Source organism: Tachypleus tridentatus, chromosome 6 (genome assembly GCF_004210375.1).
Source record: "Tachypleus tridentatus isolate NWPU-2018 chromosome 6, ASM421037v1, whole genome shotgun sequence".
Classification (NCBI taxonomy): Eukaryota; Metazoa; Arthropoda; class Merostomata; order Xiphosura; family Limulidae; genus Tachypleus; species Tachypleus tridentatus.
The window spans coordinates 95,000,259-95,016,001 of record NC_134830.1 but is presented as its reverse complement, the minus strand read 5'-3'; the positions used below and the strand labels follow the sequence as shown (position 1 = coordinate 95,016,001).

Here is a 15,743-nt window from a genome sequence, read left to right as displayed (position 1 = left end):
AGCACTGCTGATTGATCAACATGTGCCCACCTGGTCCTTGTCATTGAATACTCCCTTGGAGGCTGTAGCCATCTGTATTTCCTGGGTTGTACCATTACTGTTTGCTCTCTGTACCTTACCCCTGGAAAAAAATATCATCCCTCAGACATTGATGCTATCATTGAGCAACTGCCAACCCTCTTTTTAATTTTGGGGGATCTTAATGGGCATAATCCCCTCTGGTGTGGTTCTAGTATTTATGTGAGGAGTCATACTATAGAGCATATGCTCCTGAATCACAATCTGTCTCTCTTCAATACTGGCTTTTATGTGTATTTTCATGCACCCAGTCAGTCATTTACTGCTATTGATCTTTCTATCTGCCCCCCTTTGCTTTTCACTTGCTTTTCTTGGGAGGTTGACATCAGTACACAGGGTCGTGATCATTTTCCAATCATATTAAGAGAGAATTGCCCGTGGTCAGTGCCACCTGACCCGTGTGTCTCGGTGGTAGTTTGACCAGGCAAACTGGCCTTTTTTCACTGCTCTTTTGGAACTTGATCCTGCCATGTTATAAAAATCATCGATGGATGATTGTGTAGTAGCAGTAACAAACTGTATTGTCCAGGCAACTGTTCAGTGCATCCTCAAATCCTCGACATCTTTCCCATGGCATCCCCGCCCTTGGTAAAATTCTGTTTGTTCTATAACACGAATAGCTCAGAAACATGCTTGGGATAAATTTCGTAAATATCCCATGCTGACAAACTGCATTGCATTTCAGCAAGCCCATGCACAGACTCGGCAAGTTAGACATCAAAGCCAGAAGGAATCTTGGATTTAATATACCTCCAATATTTATTCAACCACCAGTTGAAAAGTCATATGGGACAAGATTCAGAAGGTAAGTGGATGGTATAGTTCTGCTCTCCTCTCTATCTTAATATTCAATGGCCATGAAGTTGCTGATACTTGGAGCATTTACAATACTTTTGGTGAATGTTTCTCTCATATCTGGCTCTTCAAATGCATCCCTTTCCTTCTTAGCTATTAAAACACAAGTTGAACATTTGCCTCTTTCCTTTTCGATTGATCATCCCTATGACTACAATTGCCCTCTTACACTGATGGAACTCAAACTTGCACTTCATTAGTCTGGCAATACATTGGTTGGACCTGATAACATATGAGATGCTACACCAACTTTCTCCTGCCTCTCTTACTATTCTCCTGGCTGTCTTTAACTGGATATGGCAGGAGAATGTCTTTCCTGATGCTTGGTGCCAAGCTATTGTACTCCCTATTCTTAAACCTGGGAAGGATCCAAAGATTCCTTCAAATTACTATCCCATTGCTTTAATGAGTTGTCTCAGTAAGACCTTAGAGAGGATGATTAATGCTTGTTTTGTTTGGTTCCTTGAATCAAACAACCTTCTTTCACCCACTCTTTGTGGGTTCTGAAGAGAACCCTCCACGATAGACCACTTAATTCCCCTTGAAATGTCAGTTAGAGAAGCCTTATTGAAGCGACAACATCTTGTTTCTATTTTTTTTATTTAGAGAAAGCTTATGATACAACATGGAGATATGGCATCTTGTGAGATCTTCACTCGTATGGATTGTGTGGCAATTTGCCACTTTTTATTAAGCATTTTTTAATGAACTGCCAATTTCAGGTTTGTGTGGACTTAACACTTTCCTGTTTTTTCCCACAGGAACTTGGAGTTCCTCAGGCCTGTGTTCTGAGTGTCACACTTTTCATTATAAAGTTAATGCCATCAGTGAACAGCTATTCCATATAGTTGCAAATGGTCTTTTCATTGATGACTTTCACATCTCATGTCAGTCATCAAATATGAGGTTTATTGAGTGGTAACTACAAACTGCAATAAATCCTATACTTAAGTGGACCACAGCAAATGGTTTTCAACTTTCTTTTTCTAAAATTGTTTGTGTATTTTTCTGCTGCCAGTGGGATATTCATCCAGATCCAGAAGCTCATATTGAGTATGCTTTACTTCCTGTCATTCCTGAGGCAAAGTTCTTAGGTCTTATGTTTGACTGTAAATTAAACTTTATTTCCCATATCAAACAACTTCGTGTCAAATGTATAAGAGCACTGAACATCCTCCATGTCCTCTCTTCCACCTCTTGGTGAGTAGATAAATATTCCATGCTTAAAATTTATTGTCCTATTATCCAATCCAAACTTGACAACAGGTCTATGGTTTATGGTTCTGCCAGAACCTCAGCACTAAAAATGCTGGATCCTATCCACCATCAGGGACTTCGGCTTTGTACCAGGGCCTTTTGTATATCTCCAGTCCAAAGTTTGTTTGTGGAGTCCCATGAACCCAGCTCATGTTGGTATTCGTGGGAATGAGCTAGCTGACAAAGTGGCAAAGTCCGTCTGCTCTGGCTCTGTCACCACCATACCTATACCATACATGGACTATGGTCCAGTTATCAAAACCCAACTATACAACAGTTGGCAGTTGACCTGGAGTAAGCAACAAAATAATAAGCTTTTTCAAATCAAGCCTTCTTTAGCTCTTTGGCCATCTTGTTTCTGTAAAGATCAAAGGGAGGAAGTTGTTTTGGCTAGGCTTTGTCATTGGTCACAGTTTTTTAACTCGCCACTTCCTTTTATCTGGTACTGTTGCACCAATGTGTGGTCTGTGTGGCACTCAGGTCACAATTGTGCATGTTTTATTGTCATGCCATCATTACAACCAAAAATAACTATGCCATTTTAAACATTTTTAAGGTAGGTTTGCCCTTGATATTAGCCAATGTCATAGGTGATATTGGCTGCCTCACTCATGTTTTTTACATTTTTAAGAACCATTGGTTTTTATAACTTAAGATTTCTATTGAACTATACACTGTTTTAGCATGTTTCTTTTACACATTTTAATTTTATTTTCACCTGAACCCAAGACTGGAAAGGCTAACTTCAGATGACTGACAGCAAGTTTCAACTTAATGCTTCAGTCTTACTGGCAGGTCTTAATTTTACATATTTTATGTATTTTTACCTTCATTTCCATATACCATTATAGTGTACTACATCTTGTTTGGCACAGATAAACTTTGTGCCAATAAACATGAAATGCCTACTTACCTACCTGAGGCTCGAAAGTTGCTGTCCACTACTTCATCTCGGACGTATGCTGCTGCATTTCATTCCACTACTACAGTGGAAGTGCAGACAGATCTCACTATATCTCCAAAAGAATTGTTCTCAAACCAAATGAAAAGTCTTTTGACTTCTATGGTTAAAAAAGTTGATAAATCAACATCAACACCCATCTATGACCCTAACATACATTCCAGCAAACACCAAGATCCACTTCCTTTGGCTCCAGGTACGGGTATTTCCTCGGGTACATCTTCTCCCACCTCAAGATGCAAAACGATCATTTGTTCATGTCCTCAGTTGCTGGAATCCTCTTCCAACAGCAAAAACCTGCCCAATCGACCCAGGGCAGGATCCACAGAGGTTAGGAGACCTCCCTCGAATAAAGACAATAAAGAAAAAAGGCATGGTTGTAAACAGAAGGAGTCTCCACCCAATTCGCCTACACACAATTAAAAATGACCACCTTGAGACAATGGAACTGTCAAGTTTTATGTTCTAACCTGGATGACGTCAAAGTATTGATTGTTTCCTACCATCCTGTGTGTCTTTTACATACAGGAAACATATCTGAAACCTCCTGATACAGTCATCTTTAGGCAGTTTTCTTTGTACAGAAATGACAGGTTGTGTGATGGACGAGTGCATGGAGGGGTGGCACTGCTGGTTTTTCAGCATGTGCCCACCCTATCTTTGCCACTTGACACACCCTTGAGGCTGTAGCCATCTATGATTTCTTGGGTCATACCATCACTGTTTGTTCTCTTTTCCTGGTGCCTGGAGAGGTCTATGATCAATCAAACCCTGATGCTCTCACTGAATAGTTGTTGTCCCCCTTTTTAACCCTGGGGGATTTTATTGGACATCCCCTCTGGGGAAGTTCTGATATTGGTGGGAGGGGTTGATCTGTAGGGCATATGCTCTCTTATCACAACTTTTCTCTTTTCAATAGTGGTTCTTATACTTATTTTCATGCACCTATTCTGTCCTTTACTGCTATTGATCTCTCAATTTGCTCCTCTTCACTATTCTCTCACTTTTGATGGGGGATTGACAATAATCCATGAGGCAGTGATAATTTTCCTATAATTTTGAGAGAGACTGGCCGTGGTCGATGCCACCGACCCACGTGCCCCAGTAGAAGCTGGATCAAGCAAACTGGCCCTCTTTCACTGCTCTCGCAGAACTTGATCCTGCCATTGTCTATAAGCTTTCTGTAGACAACTGTGTGGCACCAGTAACTGACTATATTGTACAGACAGCTGCTCAATTTATTCCTAAAACCTCGACACTTTTACCACGATATCCTTGTCTGTGGTGGAATCCTGCCTGCCACATGGCATGAAAGGCTGAAAAATGGGTCTGGGATACTTTTCGTAGGTATCCCACAATCTTGCACCGCATTGCTTTCCAGCAAGCCTGTGCACATGCTTGGTGGTGGGTAAGATGTCAAGTCCAGAAGGACTTTTGGATTAAGTTCACAACCAACATACAGTGGAGCGCCATTAAGCCGCGGACCAGTAAACCTTTAAATCGCTTAAGCCGCTGTAGCAAGTCTCGTGAGCGATGTGAGTGAGGATTATCGTGGCTCACCGCTAATATAAGAACGTGTAAAAACGCGACTTACGAATTTAATCCTGGCTTTATAACTTCAAGGGGATATTAAAAAAGGATTTGCTTTAATTTGGGAAATAAATAAAATATATTACAATAGAAATTGACCGTTAATCTACCTTATCCGCTCTCTATGTCAGCTTTATGGAGGCCACCATTGTTACCGAATCACACCTCTCCATACATTAAAGTTAATCCGCGGTAAATTAAAGTATTATTTTTAATTCTATAATCCGATATAATGATCACACAATGGCCCGGATGAGGCTCCTCGGCGGAGCTGTTGGTGACTTCGGCTTTTCAGTCACAAAGGTTTAAGCTGCGGACCACTTAAGCCGCGGTTAAGTGGGTTGACCTCCCAAATACCGCGGCTTAACGGCGCTCCACTGTATCTTCTACCACCTGTTCCAAAGTCATATGGGACAAAAATTCAAAATATCAGTCAGCAATATAATTCTGTCTCCCTCTCGATCATGCTCTCTGATAGCCAGGAAGTAGCTGATATGCAGAGCATCGCCACTGTTCTAGGTGAAAGCTTTTGCCAGGTATCTAGCACTTCTGCTTCTTTCTCCATTTTCTTAGCCATCAAGACTCAGGTAAAGCAGTCACCTCTTTTCTTTTGAGCTGATTGTCTCTTATGACTATAATTGTCCCTTTACACTGGTGGAACTCAAACTGGCTCTTCATTGGTCTGGCAGTACATCAGTTAGACCTGATGATGTGCACTATGAAATGCTGTGCCATCAATCTCCTGCTTCTCTTGCTATTCTTCTGATTATTTTTAACTGGATCTGGACAGGAGAGAGTTTCTCTTGATAACTGGCACCAGGCTGTTGTACTACCTTTCTCTAAGCCTGGGAAGGATCCCAAGATTCCTTTAAATTACCATCCAATTGCTTTGACAAGCTGTCTCTGTAAGACCTTGGAGAGGATGGTTAATGCTCGTCTTGTTTTGTTCCTCGAATCAAACAACCTCCTCTCGTTCACCCAGTGTGGGTTTCAATGAGAGTGCTCCACCATGGACCACCTGATTCGACTTGAAACGTCAATCAGAGAAGCCTTTCTCAAACGACAGCATCTTGTGTAAATGAGAAGGCTTATGATACAACATGGAGGTATGACATTTTGCAAGACCATATATATGGGTTATGTGGACATTTGCCCATTTTTATTAAGAAATTTTTAATGGGTAGGCGATTCTAAGTTTGTTTCAACACTTTCCCATTCTTTTCTACACGAACTCAAAGACTCTCAGGGCTGTGTTTTGAGTATCACACTTTTCAGTATAACGATTAATGTCATCACTGAACAACTCCCTTTTACTGTTGCAAACAGGCTCTATATCAGCGACTTTCACATATCTCAGTTGTCTAACATGAGGTATATTGAGCAGCAGCTACAGACTGCCCTCAGTCATTTACTGAAGTGGAACACAGCAAACGGCTTTAACTTCTATCTTTCTTAAACCATTTGCATGCACTTTTGCTGCCAATGGGGTATTCATCCTGATCCTGAAATCCATATTCGTAAAGTTGTGCTGCCTGTGGTCCCTTAGACAGTTCTTGGGGCTTATCTTGGGACAGTAAGCTGACCTTTATACCACACATGAGCAGCGATTGATTGAAACTTGACTATGGATCACTGGTCTATGGCTCTGCCAGGAATTTGGCCTTAAATTTGCTGGACCCCATTCATCATCAGGGACTTTGGTTCTGAACTGGGGATTTCCACACTTTTCCCAGTTTCAGAGCTTATACACAGTCTCATGAACCTTCTTTTCACCTCTGCTGTTTGCAACTGTCTTTAATGTATGCTTTGAAACTTTGTTCCTTACAAAAGCATCCCACCTGGGGTTGTGTTTTCCTTCCTTGGTGGGCCATGCTTTTTCAGAACAGGCAATCTGCCATTGCTCCTTTTGGTCTTTATATCCAGGAGCAGTTGGATGAATTGGATCTGTCCTTGGATAACATTGTTGTATCCACTGCTCAGCTCATTACACCATGGCTTTTACAGTCCCCAATTGTGACCTGTCTTTAAGTCTTCTGAGAAAAGTAAACACTCCCGATTAGAAATACTGTCTGTTATTTGCTGAACATCTTTTGAACCATTCTTCCATTCCTGTGTATACAGATGGTTCAAAATCAGGTGACTCTGTGGGCTCTGTCATGGTTTTTTGTGGTTAAGTGATTGCATGCAGAATCCCCTCTACAGCTTTTATGTTTACTTCTTAACTGTATTCCATTTCTCTTGCCTTGGATCACATTGAAGCTAAGCAGTACTCAAATTGCACTATTTATACTGACTTGCTTAGTTCTCTACTGGCCTTGGAATTGCTTCACTTTAGTTCACACCCTGTTTTCACCAATATGCAAAACCGACTGACTTATTTCTCTTTAACATCTATTTCTATCCAGTTTTTCTGGATACTGGGCTATGTTGGTATTCTCGGGAACGGGCTCCCTGACACTGCAGCTAAATCTGTCTGCTCTGGCACTATGACTGCGTTGCCTGTTTCATATGTGGACTATGGTCCTGTATTCAAGGCTTGGCTCCATGCCAATTGGCAGTCAACTTGGAGTGAGCAACGTGAAAATGAGCTTTTCCAAATAAAACCCTCTATTGGACTTTGGCTATCTTGCTTCTGTAAGGATCAGAAAGAGGAAATTGTTCTAACTAAACTATGCATTGGTCACAGTTTTTTACTCATTATTTTCTTTTATCTGGGACTGATGCACCAATGTGTTGTCTATGTAACACTAAAGTTACAATAAGCCACATTTTACTGTCTTATCATTACAACTCGCAACAACGGCACCATTTTAAACATGTTCTGTCCCAAGGTTTATCCATAAAGTTACAGTGTTATTGGCAATGGTTACAGTCCACCTTAGAAATGTTTTTAGGAGTTTTAAAAGCCATTAATCTTTTTAATGCTATTTAAGTTTTTAAATTTATACATTAGACCTTTTTAAATGTGATTTTCTTATAAGAATCAAAGTACATCTAGTTTGATTTGAAATTAGAAAATGGCTGTATAAGTCAAATAACTTGAAACCAGGACTGGAAAGGCCAACTTCACGTGACTAACACTGCTGTTTGAACTACCCGTTAGTTATCTTGGTGAGTTATAATAATTAAAATTTAGCTTCCTATCTTTTAAAAGTTGTATTACTTTACTTGATGAAAATGTCTATAACATCAAATAACCAGGACTGGCAAGGCCAACTTCAGGTGACTAACAGTGGTTTTTGAACTTACCTGTTTGTCTTTCTGGCAGGTTATGATTATTTCAATTATGCTACAGAAAGTCCTTTACAACTTGTATTACTGTAGTTTTTTTCTTATTGTTGTCGACTATATGTAAATATTGGATTTAATGCTATTTATGTTTTTAATTCAAAAATTAAACTTTGTTTTGTTTTACCTTAATGTCCTTTTATGAATTTTAATAATTTTAACTTTTTACTGGATGTTTGGTGCAGATAGCCTAGTTGCTTTGTGCCATGAAACACCAAACCAACCAACGAAGTTCTGTTTCCTGACCTTAGCCATTTCAGACCTATCTGTTTTAATTTTCTGCAGTATTGCTTTTCAGTGTTTTTTTGGGTTTTTTTGCAGCAATGCATAGCATTTTCTTCCTTCCTTCTCAGGATCCCTGATCATGCCAGTGTCTGAGGCAGTTCTTGACCTCTTACCACATCAGGTTGATGAACCTGCTCCACACAGGTTTTATTCCTGCCAATTTTCTCATCATGGAATGGTATACATTTTAGGATTCTGTCTTTTGGTCTTACTTCTGCACCATATGTTGTTTTTTAGAGGTTTGTCCCCTTTGCTTGGAATATTCACACAAGGGGACTGTGCTTCCTCATGTACATGGACAACTGGCTTCATCTTGTCCTTTACCAAAGGGAATTGGCGCGTCTTACTCATCATCTCCATCTCAAAGCTGTATGGTTATTATTCGCATTCGAGAGGTCTTTCCTATCCAGTACTATATACTTCTGACTGTTTTCTTCAACACCCATCTCCGTTCAGGCCGTACATCTCTTGAGCTCTCTTCTACGTAGCTGGCCATTCGGACTGCCTTTTCTGCTCCTTTATACTTCCTACTAACAAGGCTCTATAGCTTTAGGTGTGGTGGTTGCCTCTAACACCTGTCATACCCCTTGGCAGGGCTCATGTATTTGCTTTGGTGGGTCCTTCATGACCAGTGGAACCTTGCATGAGATCCCTTGGGTTTTCCTGTTCACTTTTCTTTTTCCTTGATTGTCAATCTTTTTTTGGTGTTGACAAGACCCATATATTGGCAAGAGTCCCACTTTCTTCTTCATAGCCTAAGTAACATCTGTTATGGATATTTCCCATCAGAGCTGGGATGCATGGGTCTATCACCAGGAGGTTTCAGATCATTGGTTGGCAGTGGAGATTTCATTTCACATTATTGTTCTTAAACTCCTGGCTATTCACTTGACTTTGCCTCATCTGTTTCCTCCTACCATCTGCCAGGAGGTTATGATCTATTCTGAAACTTCTATCAGGTGACATATTGATCACCCACAAGGCACAAGCTCTTAATCCCTATGTTTTTGTACTATGGAACTTCTTTCTTGAACCCTCACACATAAAATTTTTTTCATGCCTCATCATGTCATGGGTATATTAATTCTTTTGGTCAGTCATCTTATCTGGATTTCATTTATCCTATGGTGTGGTCCTGGCATCCAAACATTTTTTGGTAGCTCTGTCTGTATCTAGACACTCCTGTTATTGTTGCCTTTTTCAACACCCTTAATTCAAATTACTTCGGTTATGGTCCTCAATTTTCCATTTTCATGCCTTGGTTGTTGTCTTCAGCCAGGATTTGTTCATGTGGCCTCCTTCATCCTTGCTTCTCCATGCACAGTTTTCTAGTTGCTCCTTCCTGGCCTACTGAACCTTGGATCCCTCAGTTCCTGCCCTCCATTTTTCCTTTTGTTCTAACCTGTGTCATCAACACAGTCATTGCCACTTCATCCTGCACTGTCTGTCTTCCATCTTTCCACCTTGCTTTTGTCATGTTCTTGGTGAAATTTTACGGTTTTTCTTACAGAATAGCTTCATATTTTGTCTGTTCCAATTGCCCTTCTTCTTTGATCACCTAATGGTGCACATAGAGCATTTGTTTCTCCTGGGCATTGACTCTGAGCTTCTTGGATTCCCAACCAATGGTTTTCTGTATGTCATAGTGACTCACATAATTCTTTTGAGAGTAGTTTTGGGTGTCAGGCAGCATTAGCTCATACCTTCTGTTTTTTCCATTTCTGCATGGTCTTTGTTTCTCCTGCCATGATTATCTGATCTTCCAAGCTTTGTTAGTCACTAAGGCATCTGCCACTTCTGGTATGGGACATTATTGTTGTCTTTTGTGTCCTAACCTTACCTCTGTTTGAAACTCTGTTTACGCATTTCCCATTTCTCCTCTCTTTCATGGTGTATTTCTTCTGCCTATGATCATTGTAGGTCAGATAATTTTGTTTTCAGTGTTGCCAAGTCCTTGTACCACTACTTATCCATTATATGGAACCTGCTTTCCTTCCTGCATCCTCTGTGGCTTGTGACATTTGGGTCTCCTTTTTCTCCTATCTGCTTTTGCTAAATTCCCATTTCTACATTCCACCTGATCCTGAAAATTTCGATACTTTAACATTCTGCTCAGTAAAGTAATAATGTTTATTGTTTGTCAGTAAAGTGTGACAGACTCATAATTTTTCTTTTAGAAATGTCAATGGCCCTTGAGTTCATATAATATACTATTATTTATGTGTTGTAATTTCTTAGTTGAACTGTATAACAGGTAATGGCTCTCAATATTTTGATACCTGTGGGTCAAATGGCCTTACTTTACCACTTGTGGAAAAAATAAGCTTTACAATTGTGTGTGTGTGTCAGCAAACTTTCTTGAAAAAGGCTGAGGGATTTCAACAAAAGTTGGTATGTACGTTTTGATTATGATTCGAATTATAAGTGACTAGTTTTTTTACAGACCAGTCACAGCACATTCACAAAAATTATTTTCTAAGCTGGGGACTAAGTTTTCATACTATATTTGTTCAATAATTCAGTTAAAGATGATTGGATTTTGATGAAACTTGGTGAGCATGTGTAGAATATTATTCCTTATTGTTTTGCTAAAAATAGTCCATATCCATTGATAATGACAGACAAACATACACATTTTTGTATTTTTTTGAGAAAGAAGTATGAAGAATGCTGTATGACAGATGCATACATTCTATTGAGTGTCCATGTAACTGATGTGTTTTTTCATTAAAATGTTTTTACTCTGCATTCTTTCTCATCATTAAAATGTTTCTGAATAATTATGAGCAAACTAGAGCTGGGCAACTAGTGAAAGTTACTAATGTATCAATTGTAGGACACAGTCAGTTACTTTCATATGAGACTTTGAAGTGTTGGGATAATCAAAAATAGTAATCTTAAACATTTTGACAAGTTGATTATTTTAGTGAGTCCTGACACTAATGAGTTAAGGTAAAAAACCTTGAATTAATTAAAAATAACTGATAAATCATAATGGTAATATTTCAGTTACTTGAATTTGTTATAAATGCTAATTTCCATCAGTTATTTTCATGACACTGATTAATGTAATTGGTGCTCATAGGTAATAAAGTTAATTGTTCATTTCTAGAGCAAATTACTTACAATTTAATCTGGTTACCTTGATGAAATGGCTTATTTTAGAAAACTTAATGTGTGATAAATTGGCTGGATCATTATGAAATTCAACTTCTGTATGTTAGTGCAAGATAGAAAGTTTTTCATATGCAACATTGCTTTCTTCTATATTTTGTTGGCATAAAGTGTTTTTATATCACAAAGCAATTATAAGGAAGTTTTCATTGTATTGTTTTCATGCATAAAAAAAAGTAAAAGTAATGAGAAATAATTCATTTGTCATGTTTTTTTTAGATTTCGACAACCAAAAGTTGATCAAGACTTAAAACAAATTATAGTAAACTTCATTCAGCATCAGAATTATGAAAAAGCTTACAAACAATTAACTGAGGGAGAGTGGATGACCACTATGCTTTTATCAAGGTCTAAACACCAGCAGCAGATTTTTCGTGAACATGTGAGTGCAGTTCTTGTTCATTCTTATTCACATTTTGAAATAAGCAAAAATATTTATATACATGATAAATACTTTGTAATCATTAAATGTGTGCCCTGTAACCTGTTTATACAGTTTTACAGTTGAAACAAATTTTCTAGTTTCAGCTAATCTTTGTTAGCTCATGTACTTTATTATAATTTGTTGGCTTTGGTGAAGAGAGTATCCAGCTAAATACTAAATGGAAACTGGTACAAATCTTTATAGATTAATAAAGGTAAGAATTTTCAACAGTATTAAAAATTTTTATGTGAACATATCCTGAATGTGGGAAAAAGTAAGGTTTTGTAAACACCATTTGGATGTATTAGTGAAGGTTTTTATATTTCTGTCATATTTCTTGTCATCATTAATTATCAACACACAATTGGTCTGTATAACCAACCATGGGCCCTTACTGTACTCATTTAAAATCTTTTTAGATTAAGTACTTCTAACTTTCTGTATATCTTCAGAAAATTCCACAGTATTTCACTTAATATAACAAGTCTTTAACATACACAAAATCATATTTTTATTGATGTATTTCTAATAAAATGAATATTTGTCTATGTATATATTGAGTGTTTATTTTGAATAGTCTGTGTGCAAAGTAATTTTCATGTTAAAATTAAAAATACTTATGTCAATCTGAAACTTCCTTTGTGTAATCCCTAAGACTTTCTAAAATGGTGTTTATCTGAGTACTGTTAACTTTATAGAGTAATTTACATGTAATTTCATAATTTTCTGAAGGATGGTGGATAAAATAAGGATGATAACCGGCTAAGAAACAAAAAGTCACATGTCATACTAGGGGAAATTCAAGATTTTTTTTAAGTATTGCCTTGTAGAATTAAGAATTTAAAACTTGTATAGTGTTAAAATATGTATAATGTTAAGATTTTGTGCCTTTCTTATTGGTATAACATAAACAAAAAATAGTTTAATAAAATTTTGAATGTAAGAAGCTAGAACTTTGTGTCATGCTCAATAAAAAATATCTGGTTGGATAGGATTAAAAGCACCTGAGTTATATATTATCTTATATTTGAATATTTGAGTTTTTTATTTTACCAGTATCATCAAGCTGTTCACAAAATCAGTTGTTCCATGAGCAAAAGAAGAAAAATACACTTGATTAGACCTTTATATTTGGCTGAATTTATGTATATGAATTGATATCTTAAGTAACATGAAAATATTGTATTTGATCCATAATTTATGAAAAGCACTCACCAAGGTTTAGAACCAGCATGTCCATCCCCCACTAAATGTAAGTTATGGGAACTATATGTCACCAATAGACAGCTGTGATAGTCATGTGAATATTTTGTAAAATATGCATTACTAATTTTCTTAAACTAAACTTATTACTTATTAATAACAAAAAATATAGAAGATATCTAGGTTATAATAATTTAATTATTATAATTTAAGTATTTGAATGTGTAGCATTCATTGATTTTTAATAAGAAGCAAATTTATTTTTATCTTTTACAAGGTGTTTCGCTACTTAAGAATGTTTGACAAAGAAGCAGGATTTGAAATGCAACCTTGCAAGAGATACTCAATGGAAGGAAATATTGGGGCCAAAATTTGTGCTACAAAGAAATGGTATGTGTCATGGTAGTAAATCTCTGGAATATTTGAATGACGTACTTGTTTGTTGTTCATTCTATTTAGGTTTATATGGTAAGCTTAATGTTCTTATTCGTTATTTTCTGGTTCATCAGACAAAACTTCACCTATGTATTCTCAAAATGGCTGGTATGGGTATTAAAACTTTAATTAAAATAAAGTACGTAACAACGTTTCAACCTTCTTAGGTCCCCTCGGTGTGGATTCCTGTATGTGGTGAGGGGACCTCTCAGGGAAGGTTCTGTTCTATCTGGTTACCTGCTCTGGGATCTAAACATCCACCCACGTGTTTGCCATGCGTGGTGACTCGTGAAGGGGAGGAGAGGATCCTGGTGGTTGAGGGGTCCAACCCTAACACACCACTTTGGCCCCGAATTCCTGTAGACAGGTGGCCTTTGGGTGGCCCCCCTTGGGTCAATCAGCTGGTCCACTTGGGCTAGAGTCAACCAAGTACCAGTGTTGGAAGTTCTCAACGGGTGTTGTGGACATTGTGCCTGATGCTGGTGTTTGGGTATAGTGCTCACGAAACCCTGGCGTTGCTGCATTGTCCTTGCATGACTTTGTAGTGCATCCCCTTGTAGGGCTCCATGGTGGGTGGGGTCAGTGGGTACCGAAATTTTTTCTTTGTCCTATGGATCCTCCAAAAAATTTAAATAAAATTGTAAAGAAACAGTCAATGGGTAAAGCGACCACGCTTTGAATACTCAAAACAGCAATCTTCAACATCAGTAACACACGTACCTCATTTTCTTATATTACATTCTCTTTTGGAAAAACCTTTAGGGCAAATGTCCCCTTTTTTTTATTCAAAAGGGACTAGAGGGACTTGCTGGCTCTCCAAAGTCAGTAAAGAAACTTCAATCTGGTGACATATTGGTTGAAACATCCACATCCCAACACAGTGAACTCCTCTTGAATTCAAAGGCAATTGGGGATATACCTATTGAGGTTACACCCCATGCTACCTTGAATTCTTCACGAGAGTTATTGTTGAAAGGATTTGAAGAACGCTCCCAAGTCAGAGATTCTCGCTGGTCTCTCCACTCAAGGAGTTTCTGCAAGGCATCTCCATGCAAAGATGGAGTTACACTGCCAACAAATATCCTCGTTTAACATTTACTTCATGCACCTGCCACCATCAAGGCAGATTATCTCATTGCAGGATTGCCATACATACCAAACCCTCTTGATGTTTCCAATGTCAGAGATTCGGCCACTCAAAGACATCTTGTTGTGGTTCCCTGACATGTGCTCATTGTGGAGGCAAGGACCACGATGCCTATGACTGTGACATGAACCCACATTGCGTAAACTGCAATGGTTCTCACCCCTCTTACTTTCATTCTTGCCCAAAATGATTGGAGGAAAAAAGAGATGCAGCGTTTGAAAACGACACATAACATTAGTTATCCTGAAGCTCGGAAATTGCTGTCCACAACTCCATCTCGACATATGCTGCTGCACTTCATTCCACAACTACAGTGGAAGTGCAGACAGATCTCTCTGTACCTCCAAGAGAATCGTTTTAAAAACAAATGAAAAGCCTTTTGACCTCCATGGTTAAAAGGGTTGATGAATCGAATTCCACACCCATCTTTGTTCCTCCCATACCTTCCAACAAACCTCAAGATCCACGTCCTTCAGTTTCAAATACAGGCATTTCTTCTGATACATCTTTTTCTCCCACCACAAGAGACAAAACAATTATTCGTTCGCATCCTCAGTCACTGGATTCCCCTTCCAATAACAAAAAACCTGCCCACCCGACCCAGAGCAGGATCCATGGAGGTTGATAGACCTCCTCCGACTAAAGACAGTAAAGAAAAAAGACGTGGTCGTAAACCGAAGGGTTCTCCAGCCACTTCACCTACCCGTTCTTAAAAATGGCCACCTTGATACAATGGAACTGTCGAGGTTTACGTTCTAATCTGGATGATATCAAAACGCTGATTGCTTCCTACCATCCTGTTTGTCTTTCTTTACAAGAAACATTTCTCAAAACTGCTGATACTGTCTCCATTTGGCAGTTTTCTCTGTACAGAAATGACAGGTTGTGTGATGGTCGAGTACATGGAGGGGTGGCACTGTTGGTTGATCAACACGTGCCCACCCTGTCTTTGTCACTCAACACACCCTTGGAGGCCATAGCCATCCGTGTTTCCTTGGGTCATACCATCACGGTTTGTTCTCTGTAGCTGTTCCCTGGAAAGACAT

The 15,743-nt window shown here is 38.5% G+C and overlaps 1 protein-coding gene across 3 annotated transcripts in view; it reads left to right on the top strand.

Annotated features, from left to right (window-relative positions):
* Positions 1 to 15,743, top strand: part of LOC143253079 (uncharacterized) — a 48,242-nt gene that overhangs the window by 13,356 nt on the left and 19,143 nt on the right. For all 3 annotated transcript variants that reach the window (XM_076506290.1, XM_076506292.1, XM_076506291.1), the window contains exons 4-5: positions 11,708 to 11,870; positions 13,393 to 13,505. In XM_076506290.1, coding sequence (XP_076362405.1) covers positions 11,708 to 11,870; positions 13,393 to 13,505 — 276 coding nt within the window. The remainder of the gene's footprint in view (positions 1 to 11,707; positions 11,871 to 13,392; positions 13,506 to 15,743) is intronic.